The sequence below is a fragment of the Rutilus rutilus genome (genome assembly GCF_951802725.1).
Source record: "Rutilus rutilus genome assembly, chromosome: 7".
Taxonomy (NCBI): domain Eukaryota; kingdom Metazoa; phylum Chordata; class Actinopteri; order Cypriniformes; family Leuciscidae; genus Rutilus; species Rutilus rutilus.
Genome location: NC_140221.1, coordinates 39,579,400 through 39,594,410, shown reverse-complemented (window position 1 = coordinate 39,594,410; position 15,011 = coordinate 39,579,400). Strand labels below are relative to the sequence as shown.

General features: G+C 34.3%; 2 protein-coding genes across 3 annotated transcripts in view; both read right to left on the bottom strand.

The window, feature by feature from the left end:
• The window catches only part of susd2 (sushi domain containing 2), a 32,490-nt gene extending 30,233 nt beyond the window's left edge, over nt 1–2,257 (bottom strand). The window contains exons 1-2 of the mRNA XM_084413824.1: nt 2,041–2,257; nt 1,687–1,885 (exon numbers count right to left, since the gene is read on the bottom strand). Of these exons, the coding sequence (XP_084269950.1) occupies nt 1,687–1,885; nt 2,041–2,122 (281 nt within the window). The 5' untranslated portion in view covers nt 2,123–2,257. The remainder of the gene's footprint in view (nt 1–1,686; nt 1,886–2,040) is intronic.
• Nucleotides 2,258–5,907: 3,650 nt separating this feature from the next.
• Nucleotides 5,908–15,011, bottom strand: part of slc39a14 (solute carrier family 39 member 14) — a 33,032-nt gene continuing 23,928 nt past the window's right edge. For both annotated transcript variants that reach the window (XM_084413313.1, XM_084413312.1), the window contains exons 5-9: nt 11,215–11,337; nt 10,492–10,683; nt 8,689–8,908; nt 8,417–8,601; nt 5,908–7,073 (exon numbers count right to left, since the gene is read on the bottom strand). In XM_084413313.1, coding sequence (XP_084269439.1) covers nt 6,921–7,073; nt 8,417–8,601; nt 8,689–8,908; nt 10,492–10,683; nt 11,215–11,337 — 873 coding nt within the window. In that variant the 3' untranslated portion in view covers nt 5,908–6,920. The remainder of the gene's footprint in view (nt 7,074–8,416; nt 8,602–8,688; nt 8,909–10,491; nt 10,684–11,214; nt 11,338–15,011) is intronic.

Genomic DNA, 15,011 nt, shown 5'->3' with positions numbered 1-15,011 from the left:
TTTATCAGAGCCACTGAAGAATACAAAACAGCAATTCACCACCCTACGGTGGCAGTAACATGAGAACACGTCCATCTTATCTCATTCAGCCAAATAACCATTTTTAATTAGTTTGCTCTTGAGGATTTGGGAGGAACAAAATCAAGATTAAACACATTTGGAATTTTGGAACAACCTTCAGCCAAAACTTCCTTAATGTCAGAACATCATGATTGCTGAACACTGTGCATTAGCATTCTGTTCATTCATAGCAAGTATATTACTATATAATATGACTTAGGCCCGGTTTCACAGACAGGGCTTAGACTAAGCCAGGATTAGACCATAGATCAATTAGGACATTTAAGTAATTTTTATAAACATGCTTAGAAAAAAAACATTACCGATGTGCATCTTAAAACTAAAAAGGCACTGATATATTTTTAAGATCAGTCAGTGCAAGTTTATTTCAGTGGAAACAGCTCAGACTTACATTTTAGTCTAGGACTAATCTTAAGCCCTGTCTGTGAAACCAGGGGAATATGTGTTATTTTAGTATCAGTGAGATACTATTATAGTTTATTAATATTTTGAATTTGTTTTTATATTTTCCGGTTTCATTTAAAGTGAATATTTTAGTAATTTTGTTGTATGTTTTAGACATTTTTATAATGTCTATATAGTTTTTGTTATTTTAGTACATCAGGGTAAGACATATTGCCTTGGGAGCTGAAATAAAATAAGTTAAAAAATGTTATATTTTATTTCAAGTAATGAAAATTTATTTTATGGTTTCAGTTTTAGGTAATTATAATAACTAGGGTTGGGCAACGATTAATTGCGATTAATCGCATCCGAAATAAAAGTTTGTGTTTACATAATATATGTGTGTGTACTGCGTATAATTATTTTGTATATATAAATACACACATATGTATGTGTATATTTAAGAAAAATTTGCATGTATATACTGTAGATATATTTATACATAATTTATATTATATATGAATATTTTATATATAAATACCAAATTTTTCTTAAATATACACATACATGCAGTATGTGTGTATTTATATAGACTAAATAATTATACACAGTACACACACATATATTATGTAAACACAAACTTTTATTATGGATGCGATTAATCACGATTAATCGTTGCCCAACCCTAATAATAACCCTGTATTATATATATAAATAAATAAATATATATATATATATATATATATATATATATATTGATATTGCAATAATTATTTTAATACTGCATTAATTGGTTTGTTTCTAATGTAGAAACACAAAATGCAAAGGCAACCCCAATAACATTATCATTTTTGTATATAATAAAGAATTGCTATATGAGTAACAGAGCCCATGAATAGTTCATCCAAAATTTTCAATTAATTATTTACTCTCATTTTGTTCAAAACCCATGACTTACATTGATTTCTATGATCCATTCATTCTGAAATTTCAGTATTTTGTTCTTCACTCAAAGCTATCATATGCATTGGGAATATTTAGAAGCTAAGAAGTGTGTTGTCTTTGCATGTGTCTGTGTGTTTCACCGAACAAAGTAATTCATTTTTTGGATGAAACTGTGTTATGACAGATTAAACTTAGAAGAAATAGAAATATCTGCAGTGTTCATGAACAGTTGGTTTGTGGCTTCAGAGAACATTAACAAATCCGTGGCTCTCTTACCTGCAAGTGAGGTTAATGTTCTGCTCAAATGTAATGTTGAGCATTTTAAAGTCTGTGCCTCCCAGCAGAGATCCGGAGTGTGGTTCGATGTCAAGGCAAAACTGTTTATAATCTGCACAGCACTCCTTCAGAGATTCACATGTTGTGTGACAGGAGCATGTGTTAAACTTCTGACCACAGCTTCTGGCACATGACTGAGCTGCGAATCAAGCAGAGACACATTGCTGCAATTGCTCCACAAATTTGGCATTGCATTGCATTCTCAAGGAGACAGAATAACATGTTTCTTCAAAGCCTAAAAATAGTAACAACATTGGAGTATTACTCCAGTAACTACATGAATGAGGAGCTTACCTGCAGTCCTGGATAACAGCTGAAGAAACAGCACTAGTATGAACATACAGAGATGGATTTTGTCCTTATATTTGCACAACATTGTTTCTGGCTGCTGGAATAACCCGAGATGTTTTTAATATCAACTTAAGTCGTCGTATGCAAACACAGTATAAAACATGTGTGTGTCTGTGTGTTGGTCTCTCAGTCATGACATTGTGACAAAGGTCTCTCTCTCTCTCTCTCTCAACGTACCTTGTAACTGTTTAACAGTCAAGGACTCGCTACAGCAGGGAAGAGGCAATAAATGAAAGTCCTGGCACAAGAAATATGCATCAATTACTTCTTGTAATGCTGCTATCTGCATTATCACTGCACGTTCACATTTAATGGAATTATAAAGTTTTGAACTTGTACCTCTCGTGCAACAGCTTTAGGACTTGGGACACACCAGTCGGGAGTGTGTGAGATGTGACGATAACGGGAATGTCCCAAAATAAAGCTTCAAAATCAAAGTCCTTTTAAACAAGTAAATAAATTAATATTTATTTGAATAAAATCATCTTTCTGCGCATCAGTCGACTCCTGACATGATTCACAGCGCCACTGAAGCGACTCCCTCTGAATTATGATTCACATCATTAGTAGCCTAGAAGTCAGGGGGTGTTATTGGCCTATTATCATCCTTCAGTTGACGAAATGTTGAAGGAATCTTCGAATTAAGTTGTAATATTGTAAACTACTTAACTCTTTTCTGAAGGGTGTTTTATCCACTGAAGAGCTCGACGGCTTGTGAATATATTGTGAGGGTAAACAAACACACTTCAGCATACAGAGCTGATGTGAGATAAAAACCTTTGAGGACAAATATAGCCTACCACACTCATATGAAAGAAAACCAAGGCATAATAGATGGTTTTAAAAGTTTAAATGCAACCCAAGGACCAAAAAGTGTCTTCAAAGTAAGCCATAAAGAGTGAGAAAGTATTTTATGAACGCAGCTGGGGGAAAAAACAGCTTCCAACTTGAGCAAACACCTGTTAGATTCGATCAGTTCTTTATTTAGCAGCAATATTTATAGATAAATCAAGAATCTAAGGATGTTTCAAAGCACATTAAATCACAAACCTGATGAAGAGGAGTACTTCACTAACCCTAACTCAAAGTATTAAGAATATTCTTAGACGTACATAGCTGAATTATTGTCTGCGATCAATAATACAAGTTGCTTATAAAAATGAATGTTATCAACATAACTATAAATGATTTGTCTAGTCAAAATATCATTAAATAATAGACCATACAAATGAATGAGAAACAACAGCTTTCAGTTTTGGATCATGTTTTCTTATTTTTCATTGCACAAAAGATGAACTTAAAACCCATGGCTTAATATTTCAAAACAAACAAAACAAACAAACAAAAAAAAAGCCACCAGCAATCAGATTTCGCATGTTGCACAGGTATGAATCACAAAACACTTGAGATGTTTACAGTAACATAATGCCTTCATCATAACCAGCTACACTGGCCTCCATCCACTACAAAAAACAATGAGATGCTGATGTGCTCACATACTCTCGTACAACACAATTTAAAAACAGCTTCCCTCTTATTTAAATACAATTACCGATGACAAAAAAAGAATTGCAAAATCACAAACAGACATTCACACACATTCTACACTACAAAAAAATCTTTAAATATTACAGAATTTAAAATGATGTACAAAAACTTAAACTTTTACCACTGAATGGTGACTACCTCCTCTCTTTAAGGCATAAATTCACTTAAGAGGACATTTCAATGCATAGCAATAAGACGCCAGCTGAAATAATGGTTTCTATAACCTGTACCACACACAAAGCTGAATGCAACTTCTACATACACTTATCAGACAAAGGGGCTTTATAGAAAAAGTAACGCTGATAGTCTAAATGCACAGAAAATGCAAATACGACCCTGAAACTGTTACACTCAGATCTGTTGACCATATGCTTCACGTTCAGTTCTTCTGAATTACATTTCAAACAATGAACAGAATGATCTTGTAGCTATTTGCTAAACAGTATACTGGGGTTTCCGGTTCAATTCGTATGCAGTAAAATAGCAGATAAGAATATAACTAGCATGAACATTAAGCAATGGAAGAATATATTTTTTTTCTGGAAGACAAACGTCGTCATAAAGGTTGATCTAAAGCTCAAGATCAATTTCTGAATAATCTCATAGTTTGTAACTATTTAAATGGTATTTTTGTGCATTTAAATTTAACATAGCATATCTGTAGACCATATGTGTAAGATTAATACTCCTAATTAACTTGTAAGTCATTTTAAAGCTGAAGTGTCAGTTTTTCCCCAATATTAATTTCCATCTTAAAGGGATACACCACTTTAAAATGAAAATTCTGTCATCATATACTCACCCTCATTTCAAACCTGTATGAATTTCTTTCTTCTGCTGAACAGAAAGGAAGATATTTAGAAGAATATCAGTAACCAGACAGTTTCTGGTCTCATTGACTTCCATAGTATATTTTATTCCTACTATGGAAGTCAATGAGACCAGAAACTGTCTGGTTACTGATATTCTTCTAAATATCTTCCTTTCTGTTCAGCAGAAGAAAGAAATTCATAAAGGATTAAAACAACATGAGGGTGAGTATATGTATCCCTTTAATATGCAGAAACAAAGATGTCATTTGTTGGTTGATAACAACAAGACTGATGAATTTGGGGTGGTGACCAATAGTAGTGTTCAGGAAGCCTATCCGAACAAACAGTCAGAATTTTGCAAAAACTTTTGAATAAACTAGTGCCACAGAAATTACACTTCAGCTTTAAATGGTATTCAAAAAGGATTCAAGTGAGTCCTATCAGTCTAGATGCTAAATTAGCAAAGAGCTCTAGTGTACTATAGTGCTATCTATAAAGGAAAATGGTAACACTTTACGATAAGGTTCCATTTGTTAACTTTAATGCATTACCTAACAATGACTAATACATTTACAGTGCTGGGAAAGTAACTAATTACATGTAATCTGGATTACGTAATCAGATTCCAAGATTTAAGTACTTGTAATTAGATTATATTGCATGGGAAACCCTGACGTAATGTAATATTTAATGCATTTCATGTTGTTGATATAGAATGAAATATTATATTCTTTCTATTTCTATTTATATCAATATAGTACAATATTATCCTATTCAATTCAATGTGATAAACGAGTTAGGTCAAAAGTAATCTAAAAGTAATTAAAAAGTAGTTTGATTACATTACCTTAAATGTTGCTAACTAAAATTTTTGTCATGTAATTTGGAAATCAGTAACCTGCTACAAATTTGTAAGTAATCTTCCCAGCACAGAACATTTATTACAGTATTTATTAATCTTTGTTAACGTTAGTTAATACAAATTCAACTGTCCACTGTTAGTTCATGTTAACTCGGGTCCATTAAATGATATTAGCAGATCTTTTCGATTTTGAATAATATACAGTATTAGTAAACATTGAAATGCACATGAACTTATTATATGCATGAACATGAAGTTATTATATGCTTTAGAAGTATTTTTCATGGTTAGTTTACTAATGTAGTTAACTAAAGTTAACCAATGGGACCTTATTCTAAAGTATTACCAGGAAAAGTTATAAGGAATGATCGTATTATTGTACCTTTATGCACATATTTTGCTTGCATTTCCCAATTATTTCTTAAAATATGCAGAGTACTGCATTTAGATTAAATGAAAGGATGTGGAAAAATTCTTAAAATACAATGTGTTAAGTTGAGATTTGGGAGTAGTTATTATTTAATTAATAATAATCATCATCATCATAAATGGTAAGCAAATATAAACTGAAGTGGGATGATCTTTTTTCTGTCTGTCAATTAATATTCAAGGTTATGCAAATAACAAATGAGAGAAGGATATAATAAAATGTGCAGCAATTATTCTGGTCATAAATTGACAGATAAAAGTTGGAGGAGATTTTTCTAGAAGAAACTTGGTCTCTGCTTTTTTGTTAAAGAGGTTAAAAAAACACATCAATAACAAATGAATCCTTTTCAAGCATTTTGCTTGCTATAATGGAATGACATTGAGGGGAGAAATTAAGTATGGATACATTTGTGAACAGACACTCTTCTGTATCTACACTAAAAGCTACTTATTCAACAGTTCAGAGTAACCTTTGATTAAAGTGACCTACTTAGTTCAGCTTAATAGAATGAGTGTCAACTAATAAGCCTACAGTATCTATATATCTAGTCCCTAAGATTGGAAAAACTGGTCTTTTTTGTTTCTGAATTTTTCTATTGAATAAACAAAATCATTTGGTTTGAAGCATCGGAAACAACCTGCGTTTGACTAAATGTCAGTAAAATGAGTCAAGTTTTATCCCATCTGTAACATGTCAGTCAGTGGACAATACTCTAATCCTCATGGTCAGGAATACAAAGGTGGTCTGTTTCTGAGAGAAAGAACAAAAATAACATTAGAAATCAATACAAATATACCCAGATGTATATGTAAGGGTACTGGAAACCCCACAGTACAGGGACATCACTGTGTCCTAAAGCTTTGAGGCAAAAGAACGAGAGAAGACCTCAACTAGATGAATGGTAAAGCATCCATCCATCCACAGGTCTGGGATTTGGATGGAATTAAAGCAAAATTCACAGGTCAGTCAATTCTAGCTTCATTCAGACAGTCTAGGGTTTGAGCCCATATCATTTCAATTTATGCCATGACCTAGTCCAGCTGGGCAAACGGTTTAAAACAAGCCAGCACAGCTGGCTCATATTTAAGTCTGGAGGTCCCAGTAGGTCTCAGGTTTTAGTCCAGGTGCTGAGTTAGTCCCTCAGGGTCTGAGTTTGTATTTAGCTCCTCTGCTATGCAAGCTGTATCTGTCCAGAGTAGATGGTGAGTATAAGCATGATGGCAAACCCTGTGAGCAGTCCTGCGTTCTGGATGGCAAAAGTGAGCAGACAGCCACTTCCTCCGGCCTCCTCTTCCTCACGACTCACCTCGTTCATCTCTGGAAACTGCAGAGATGGACAAAGGAATATGGAGACACATGGATTGTAAGAAACATTATACAAATCAACTAAATCTATTTTTGGATAACCATATGGGTAATGGCATTCTCTGATTTCATGGTTATCAAGTTAGACTGTTATAAATGCAAACGCTATTACGCTACAGTTCAAAAGTTTGAGGTCAGGAACAATATTTCATGTTTTTGAAAGAAGTCTCAAATGCACTCCAAGGACATAATATACTGTAAAATATAATTTATCCGTGTCACATGAATCATTCTAATATGCTGATTGGTATCACTCCATGTCGTAACTACCGTAATAACGAGATGACAACGAGTGACGTTCTACTCTAGTCGGAGCTCTCCGAAAACTCACAGTTTACAAGTTGTAATTACAAGTGAACGCTTTTTCCGGTAATTACAACATGCCTTTAATGAACCTTTAATGCATTTTTCTGAATAAAAGTATTCATTTCTTTAAAAATAATGACTCTAGTCATTTAACAATAGTGCATATATTATAGTTTTGTAACCAAATTCGTTTTTTTAATTATGTTTTTAGTTAATTTCAGCAAGTTTTACTAGTTAGTTTTTAACATTTCAATTGAATAAAACTGAAGCTAAAATATATACATATTAGTTTTTGTAATTAATTACAGTGTAATTAACTGTAAATATACAGTTAAGTACAGTCGCAGTCATAGTCACTTTATCGCCATCTAGAGGTAGAATGTATTTTTCCACACAAACATGCAAGCCAAACAATTTCACCCATGTAAACTACCATTTTTTCCTTTTATAATATAGTTTTGAAGTTTAGTTTTAAATGTACATTCAATTTTCAAAAATGTATTTAAATTAGTACTGCTTTTAATTTTAGTTATAACACTGGTAGTAAAGGGATAGTTCACCCAAAAATGAAAATTCTGACATAATTTATGTTGTTTCAAACCTGTATGAGTTTCTTTGTTCTGTTGAACACAAGAAAATATTTGAAAGAATCTTGGTAGCTAGAAAGTTGACTGTAGCCATTGACTTCCATGGTAGGAAAAAAATACCATGGAAGTCAATGGCTACCATCAAATGTTTGATTACCAACATCTTTTAAAATATCTTCTTTTGTGTTCAACAGAACAAAGAAACTCAAACGGGTTTGAAACTAAATCAGGGTGAGTAAATGATGACAGAATTTTCATTTTGGGGTGAACTATCCCTTTAACTTCTTTTACACTACACTAAATCACAGAAACTGACCTTTAGGAATCAATCAAATTCATCAAATCATTACCCCATTTCCGAAAACCAGTTCATTAAAAGCCAGCAAATGATCAGCATGAAGTCTCTTACCATATCAGCCAGTGCAATGTAGAGGAACATGCCCCCGGCTAGAGCAAAGATCCAGTTAGGTGAGAAGTTGTTCCCAGCCAGAATGCCGAAGCCCATGCCCAGATAACAGCAGCACGCTGACAGGAAGTTAAAGAACAGCGCCTGCTGGATGCTCATGCCAGCATTTAACAAGATTACAAAATCACCTGCATGACAACAACACATTCAGCATGTTTATGGCCATTTTTGATTGGTCACATTAACAGAAGGGTTAAAGAAGCAGTTCTACCCACCCAACTCATGTGGAAACTCCTCACACAGAATTGCCACTGACGTACTGATGCCCTGGAACACAGAAGCAGTGAAGGAGGCTCCGATAGCCAAACCATCTATGAAATTATGGAGACCGTCGCTCAAAGTGATCATCCACGCCAGAGTGCCGATGTCAGAGTATGCCCTGCCCTTCAGCCAATAACATCCACCCGTTCCAGCACCACCCGAACTCTGAGAGTCCTGCGTCAGGGACACAAACAAGAGAAGTCGATATACACTTCTGTTCAAACGTTTCGGTGAGATATTTTTATGCTTTTGAAAGAAATTTCTTATACTCATCAATGCTGCATTTATTTGATCACATGAAACTGTAAAACTATGAAATTACTACAATTTGAAATAACTATTTTCAATTGTATTATATTTTGAAATGTAATGTATTCCTGAATTTGTCACATGATCCTTCAGAAATCATTCTAATATGGTGCTCAATTAACATTATTATCAATGTTGAAAACATTTGTGCTGCTTAATATTTTTGTAGAAACGATTCTTTTTTTTTTCAGGATTATTTGATGATTATGACGTTTAGAAGTACAGCATTTATCTGAAATAGAAATATTTTGTTATAAAATAATTAGTCTTTATTTAATTTGTACTTGCTGAATAAAAGCATTATTTACTACCACAAATATTTGCACGGTAGTGTAATTAATAGCCAGTAGCATTTGACTGAATCGTGAAACGTGTTCTTTTACATAAGAAACATAGTTTTAGAGATAGATGATGCCATTTAATGAAAATTATGCCTTTTTTCCTTAAAAAAACCCCGCACACACTGATGAATCGTGCCGATTGATCACGCCGCACTCAAGATGTGCTGAAATGATGGTAATTACGAGCTGACAACACTACAGAAAAATGTGCTTTTATGGCAACGCTTGCAACATGACTGGCTTTGATGTTAATGAAAGGAAAACCACTATATATTAATTTAGAAAATGCGGCATTCTAAAATGACATTAAAATGTGCAGCGGCATTCAAGTACCTTGGCTCTTGAAAACATTTTGGTTCAGTTTACATGACGTCATTAGCCATAGTTAACTGAATTCAGAGTTGTAAATTATGATTCAGACAAAGTCCTGGACAGTTTTTAGAAGTTGGAAATTCATAATTGCAGTAATTCTGGCATGACATTACTCTTGAAGAGGCCATATTATGCTCTTTTTCAGAGTCTTAATTTTTTTTTCAGGGTTTACAAGAATAGGTTTTCATGCTTGAATCGAATGTTCAAAAAACACATTCACTTATGCGCATATTTTACATAGTTGCAGCACCTCGACGAGCGTGTTTTGGAAATGTCACGCCCATAGCCGCAAGTTTCTACACACTATTAACACAACTCAACCAGGCCTCACGCATTTTCATATGCGTTTGGTGGAAATGATTTAAATGAGGAATACTGACATGTAAGAAAACTCAAGACTACAATCGAGGCGTTTCACAGGGAGTTCAGAAACGGTGCTTACTGATATAGAGAATAACTCCTGACTTTGTGCTTTGTAACTTTGCAGAACATTTTCATGCTCAAACAGCAACATTACGCACTTAAGACAGTTGGAAATGTAAAAAAGCATAAAAGGTCCTCTTTAATATACCATCTGAACAGTGTTCATTTTAATTTCAAGTTGTCTTTGAGACATAATGGGGACGTTAATAGTCATTTAAGCTAATTCCACAAGTACTATTTATTTATTTTTGTGTGTGTGTTAAAATGTAATTTAAGCAATTGAAGAAGACTAAGGTTTGTTTTATCTCTCACCTGTACGGTCTGCCCAGTACTCAGCATTTTGTCGTCTTCTCCAACCCCTCTGACATCTCCTTCCGCTCTGGGTAAAGATGCTCCTCCAGTCTCTCCGTTCTGCAGTTTCTCCATCACACCATCCTCCAAGTCACCATTAGAGCTGGCATAGCGCTCTGCAGGGAAGTGACTGTGGCCGTGGCCATGCCCTCCCTAACAAAAGAGATTTTGATAACAAAAAGGGCCAGAATAAAACACACAAAAGAAAGAGAGAGTGAATAAGCTTGCAAAGAAAATCCTCCACTAGAGGGTGCTGCATTACAACCCTCACAATCTCAAAAGCAAGTTTAATGATAAATCATTAAATAAAATGCTCTGGCCAAGCCATTACAGACTGCAATAAAACCCTTAATGTATTTTTATGAGTATTACATTCCTTTTTTTTTTTTTTTTTTTTTACATCCAACAGGAGGACACCGTACTTCAAAGGATAATACAAATAAAAAGTGCAGCCTCTGAGGAACTAAAACCAATCACAAAATTCTGTACATACTGTTCACACATTCCAATGCACAACGTCATGAGTTTGAACTTTTAAAAGTTCTGAAGTGATGAAAAACAACTTTGTTTTAGATGTCACTGGGAACCCATGTCACAATGACAATGTCAGATAAAGCTGTTTGCTAAAAAAACACAACCACTTCATGGTTTACTTGTACAGAAGACTATTAGTCCAAACCTCACCCCGTCCTTTGGCTTTAAGATCATCTTCAGGACTTTCTCTGTAAAGAAGAACAGGTAGAATCCTCCAAACACAACAGCGGACTTGGACACGTAATAATCCTCCATAGGGTCGAATCCGAAGGCCTACATAAAGAAAAAAAGCATGGTTTAAAAAGTCAAATACAATTTTACTCAAACTACTTAAAATTATAATAATATAGTATTTGTTTTTAACCATTAATATTTTTTTCATAAAATTATATGTTAAATGTTGAACTACACTACTGTTCAAAAGTTTGGGGTCAGTAAGATTTTTTTTTTTTAAAGAAATTGATACTTTTGACACTACAGACTTTTACATTGTTCCACTGCCATTGTTTTTAACTTTCTATTCATCAAATAATCTAAATAAATAAAATAAAATAAAAAGTGTCATGGTTTGCAAAAGATATTAAGCAGCACAACTTTCTCAATATTGACAAGAAATGTTTCTTGAGCATAATAATTTTAATCATCATATTAGAATGATTTCTGAAGGATCATGTGACATGGCCGCTTCAGGTTTACCATCACAGGGAAAAAAATACATTTTAAAATATATTCAAATAGAAAAGTTATTTTAAATTGTAATATTTCACAATATTACAGTTTTCTACGGTATTTTTGATCAAATATAAGATAATTCTGAAAAATAGACCTCAAACCTTTGAAATGTAGAGTGTGTGTGTGACATCAAGTGGTGTAGGCTGCATATAATATGTTAAAACAGAATGTGAGCAGTGCAGTGTAGAATATATTTAGTATTTTGTATGGATACAATCCAAAAAACAAGCCCCTAATCACTCTCCAAGACACCAGAAAAAGTTTACAAATCAAGAAATGAATTTACCAACTGAGAAGACAAAGTATTCTTCACATTTATTTCACACTTGGTTACGAGCAGTCAAGAAGAGTGAGCATGGGATTTATTTTAGATTGGGTCTTTATACTAGTTCACTAATGCCTCAGGGCTTCCCCCCTTTTTGCTTGGCTTTTCTCCAGACTGGGTCATTCATTTATAGTTATTCATTTAAATAGTTCACAAAAAAGATGTGTGCTCCAGTTTCATGCCAACTTGCCTCAAAATTGTAGAGTGAATGGGCATTACTATAGGATTTTAAAGGGGTCATGACATGAGAAATCAAATTTGCCTTGATCTTTTGACATATAAGAGGTCTCTGCACCATTCAAACATCCTGCAAGTTTCAGCTTAAAACGACTTCCTCATTATAAACAAAGCATTTACTTAAGCTCCAAAAACGGCTCGATTTGATATTGCGGGATATGTGGCATCACACAGGCAAATACATTTGTATATGACAAATACAACATCGACAAATAGTTCTAGATCAGGGGTGTCCAAACTCAGTCCTGGAGGGCCACTGTCCTGCAGAGTTTAGCTCCAACCCCAATTAAACACACCTGAACCAGATAATCAATGTTTAATTGGGGTTGGAGCTAAACTCTGCAGGACAGTGGCCCTCCAGGACTGAGTTTGGACACCCCTGTTCTAGATCATTGCACCATAGGCCAATCACTTCAGTCACTTAACGGCTGAAATTTGCCTATACTGGATTTGAGCGTCAAAAGCAAAAATAACCTATTATTTTTCACTGATGCTGGATACAGTATACAAATGTCCATTCACTTTAGACATAGGCTACTCTACGGGCTTACAGGAATTACTATTCCTTTAAAGCAACACCAAATAACTTTTCCTCTTCGGTCCCCCTACAGGTTTGAAGTGGAATTGTCCATTACCGCTGTCGTAAATAATTTAGCCTACCGCATCCTACCGTCGCACGCACGCTCACTGTTTATCCAGCACCGGCTTTGGAATGAACGATGTCCACAGACAAGATAGAGTATGTTGCATGATTTTATGAAAGTATGATGTATTGTGACATCAGAAACGAAGAAAAACAAAATAATGACTATTGTAACACTTGCCGTAAAGCAAGTCAAATTTGTAGTTTCTTATGTCTCATTTGAACCTCAGAAACGCTACCCGATCTGGGAAACTTGCATAGCGCGGCTATATAAGATATAGGGCCGCAAAGCAAATCCTGTTTAAACAGCTCATTTGCTCATTTCTGTAGAAACAGTAGGCCTACATAACCATCAGGAACAAGTGGATGTTTCATTTTTGATTAGATTAGATTAGATTAGATTCAACTTTATTGTCATTACACAAGTACAGGTACAAGGCAACGAAATGCAGTTTAGGTCTAACCAGAAGTGCAATAGCAGCAAGTGCAGGATATACAGTGGTTCATAAGTGCAGAACATGGATATGTACTGAATAAATATAGAGTTGAATACTATTATTCAACTCTATATGGCATATAGATGGCATCCTGGATTGCGTCAGAGAGTTTTATGTTCTGAGAATTTGACTGCAGATAGTTTGTAAACGAGGAACAATGTAATGGAGAGTTTGCAAAGAAACTTTTGTTGACTGAAGAAGCAGTCAGCAACTTGGATCTGACAGCATTGCAAACTAAGTCAGTAAACGATTACATTATGCTTTGTCTGTAAATAACGGTTTTATATGGATAATGTTACATGCAATTGCTAGTGGGTGTTGATCATAGACTGTAAAAAATAGGTGTTGATACTGTGTTTACCATGCAATGACGCTAGCTAATCATAATAGTGGCCGTTTACTGACAAGCCTTAAAGGAGCCGCTCCTTAATAACTGATCATTTCACACAGACGGTCAGAGCGAGGGTTGAAAACAATCGGGTTTTCCACAAATATATTTGTTTTTGTATTTATTAACATTATAAGTAAACCTCAAAGAACATATTAAAATAATAAAAAATCCATGTCATGACCCATTTAAAAGTAGCCAATGTGATCTGGTTATGAATCAATACAAAGTTCCTTTATTGTTTTGTTTTTTTACTCTTTTGTTTAGCCTTCCAGCTGGGGAGAACCACTGAGCCTGGGAAACCTGTGTTTAAAGGGAATATTGACCTGAAAATGAAAATCCTGTAATCAGTTACTCACCCTCATGTTGTTCCAAAACAGACTGTTTTCTTATGTAGAACTCAAAATGAGATTTTTTGATTTGTTTTGGCAGAATGTCAACTCTGTTATTTTGTATACAATAAGAATGGATGATGTTTCAGTCGCACCAACCAGCTTCTATTGAATGACTTCAGAAAACTCTGAATATCACATATACGAGTCTACTGAATTTTAATACTTTTTATCCTTTTTGGAGTTTGGCGGTGTGAAACATCATGCATTTGTATTATAAAGAAAACAGAAACATGAACATTACACAAAATAGATTTTTTTGTTGTTGTTGTCTTATGTCATGTCAGTATCTGGGCCAGATTTACTAAACAGGGCAAACTAGCGTAGAGTCGCTGCAAATAAAAAATAGCGCGGCTTTGGCGAACAATATGTTCGGATTACGTCTTTCTCTGTCATTCCAAATAAATTATCACAAACAGAAAAAAAAAAAGAAAAAAAAAGAAAAAAAATCTCTCCCCTCTACCACACGCTCTCTGAAACGCAAATTCAATAACGTCAGCCGCAAGAAATAGTCGTTTTTTAACACCAAAGGAAGGATTGCGTTCGCTCAAGCTGTTAGTAAATCTTGCCCTAAGGCTAATGTAAATGGCAAGACCAGCGCAAAATAACGTCTTTTGTTTTAAATTATAAACTTTAATAACAAATAACAAACATATTTAAAAGAACAAAGGACAGAGAAATAGAATAAATCATTTCTACACAGAAAGATAAAACCGATCTACGATTTTTTAGG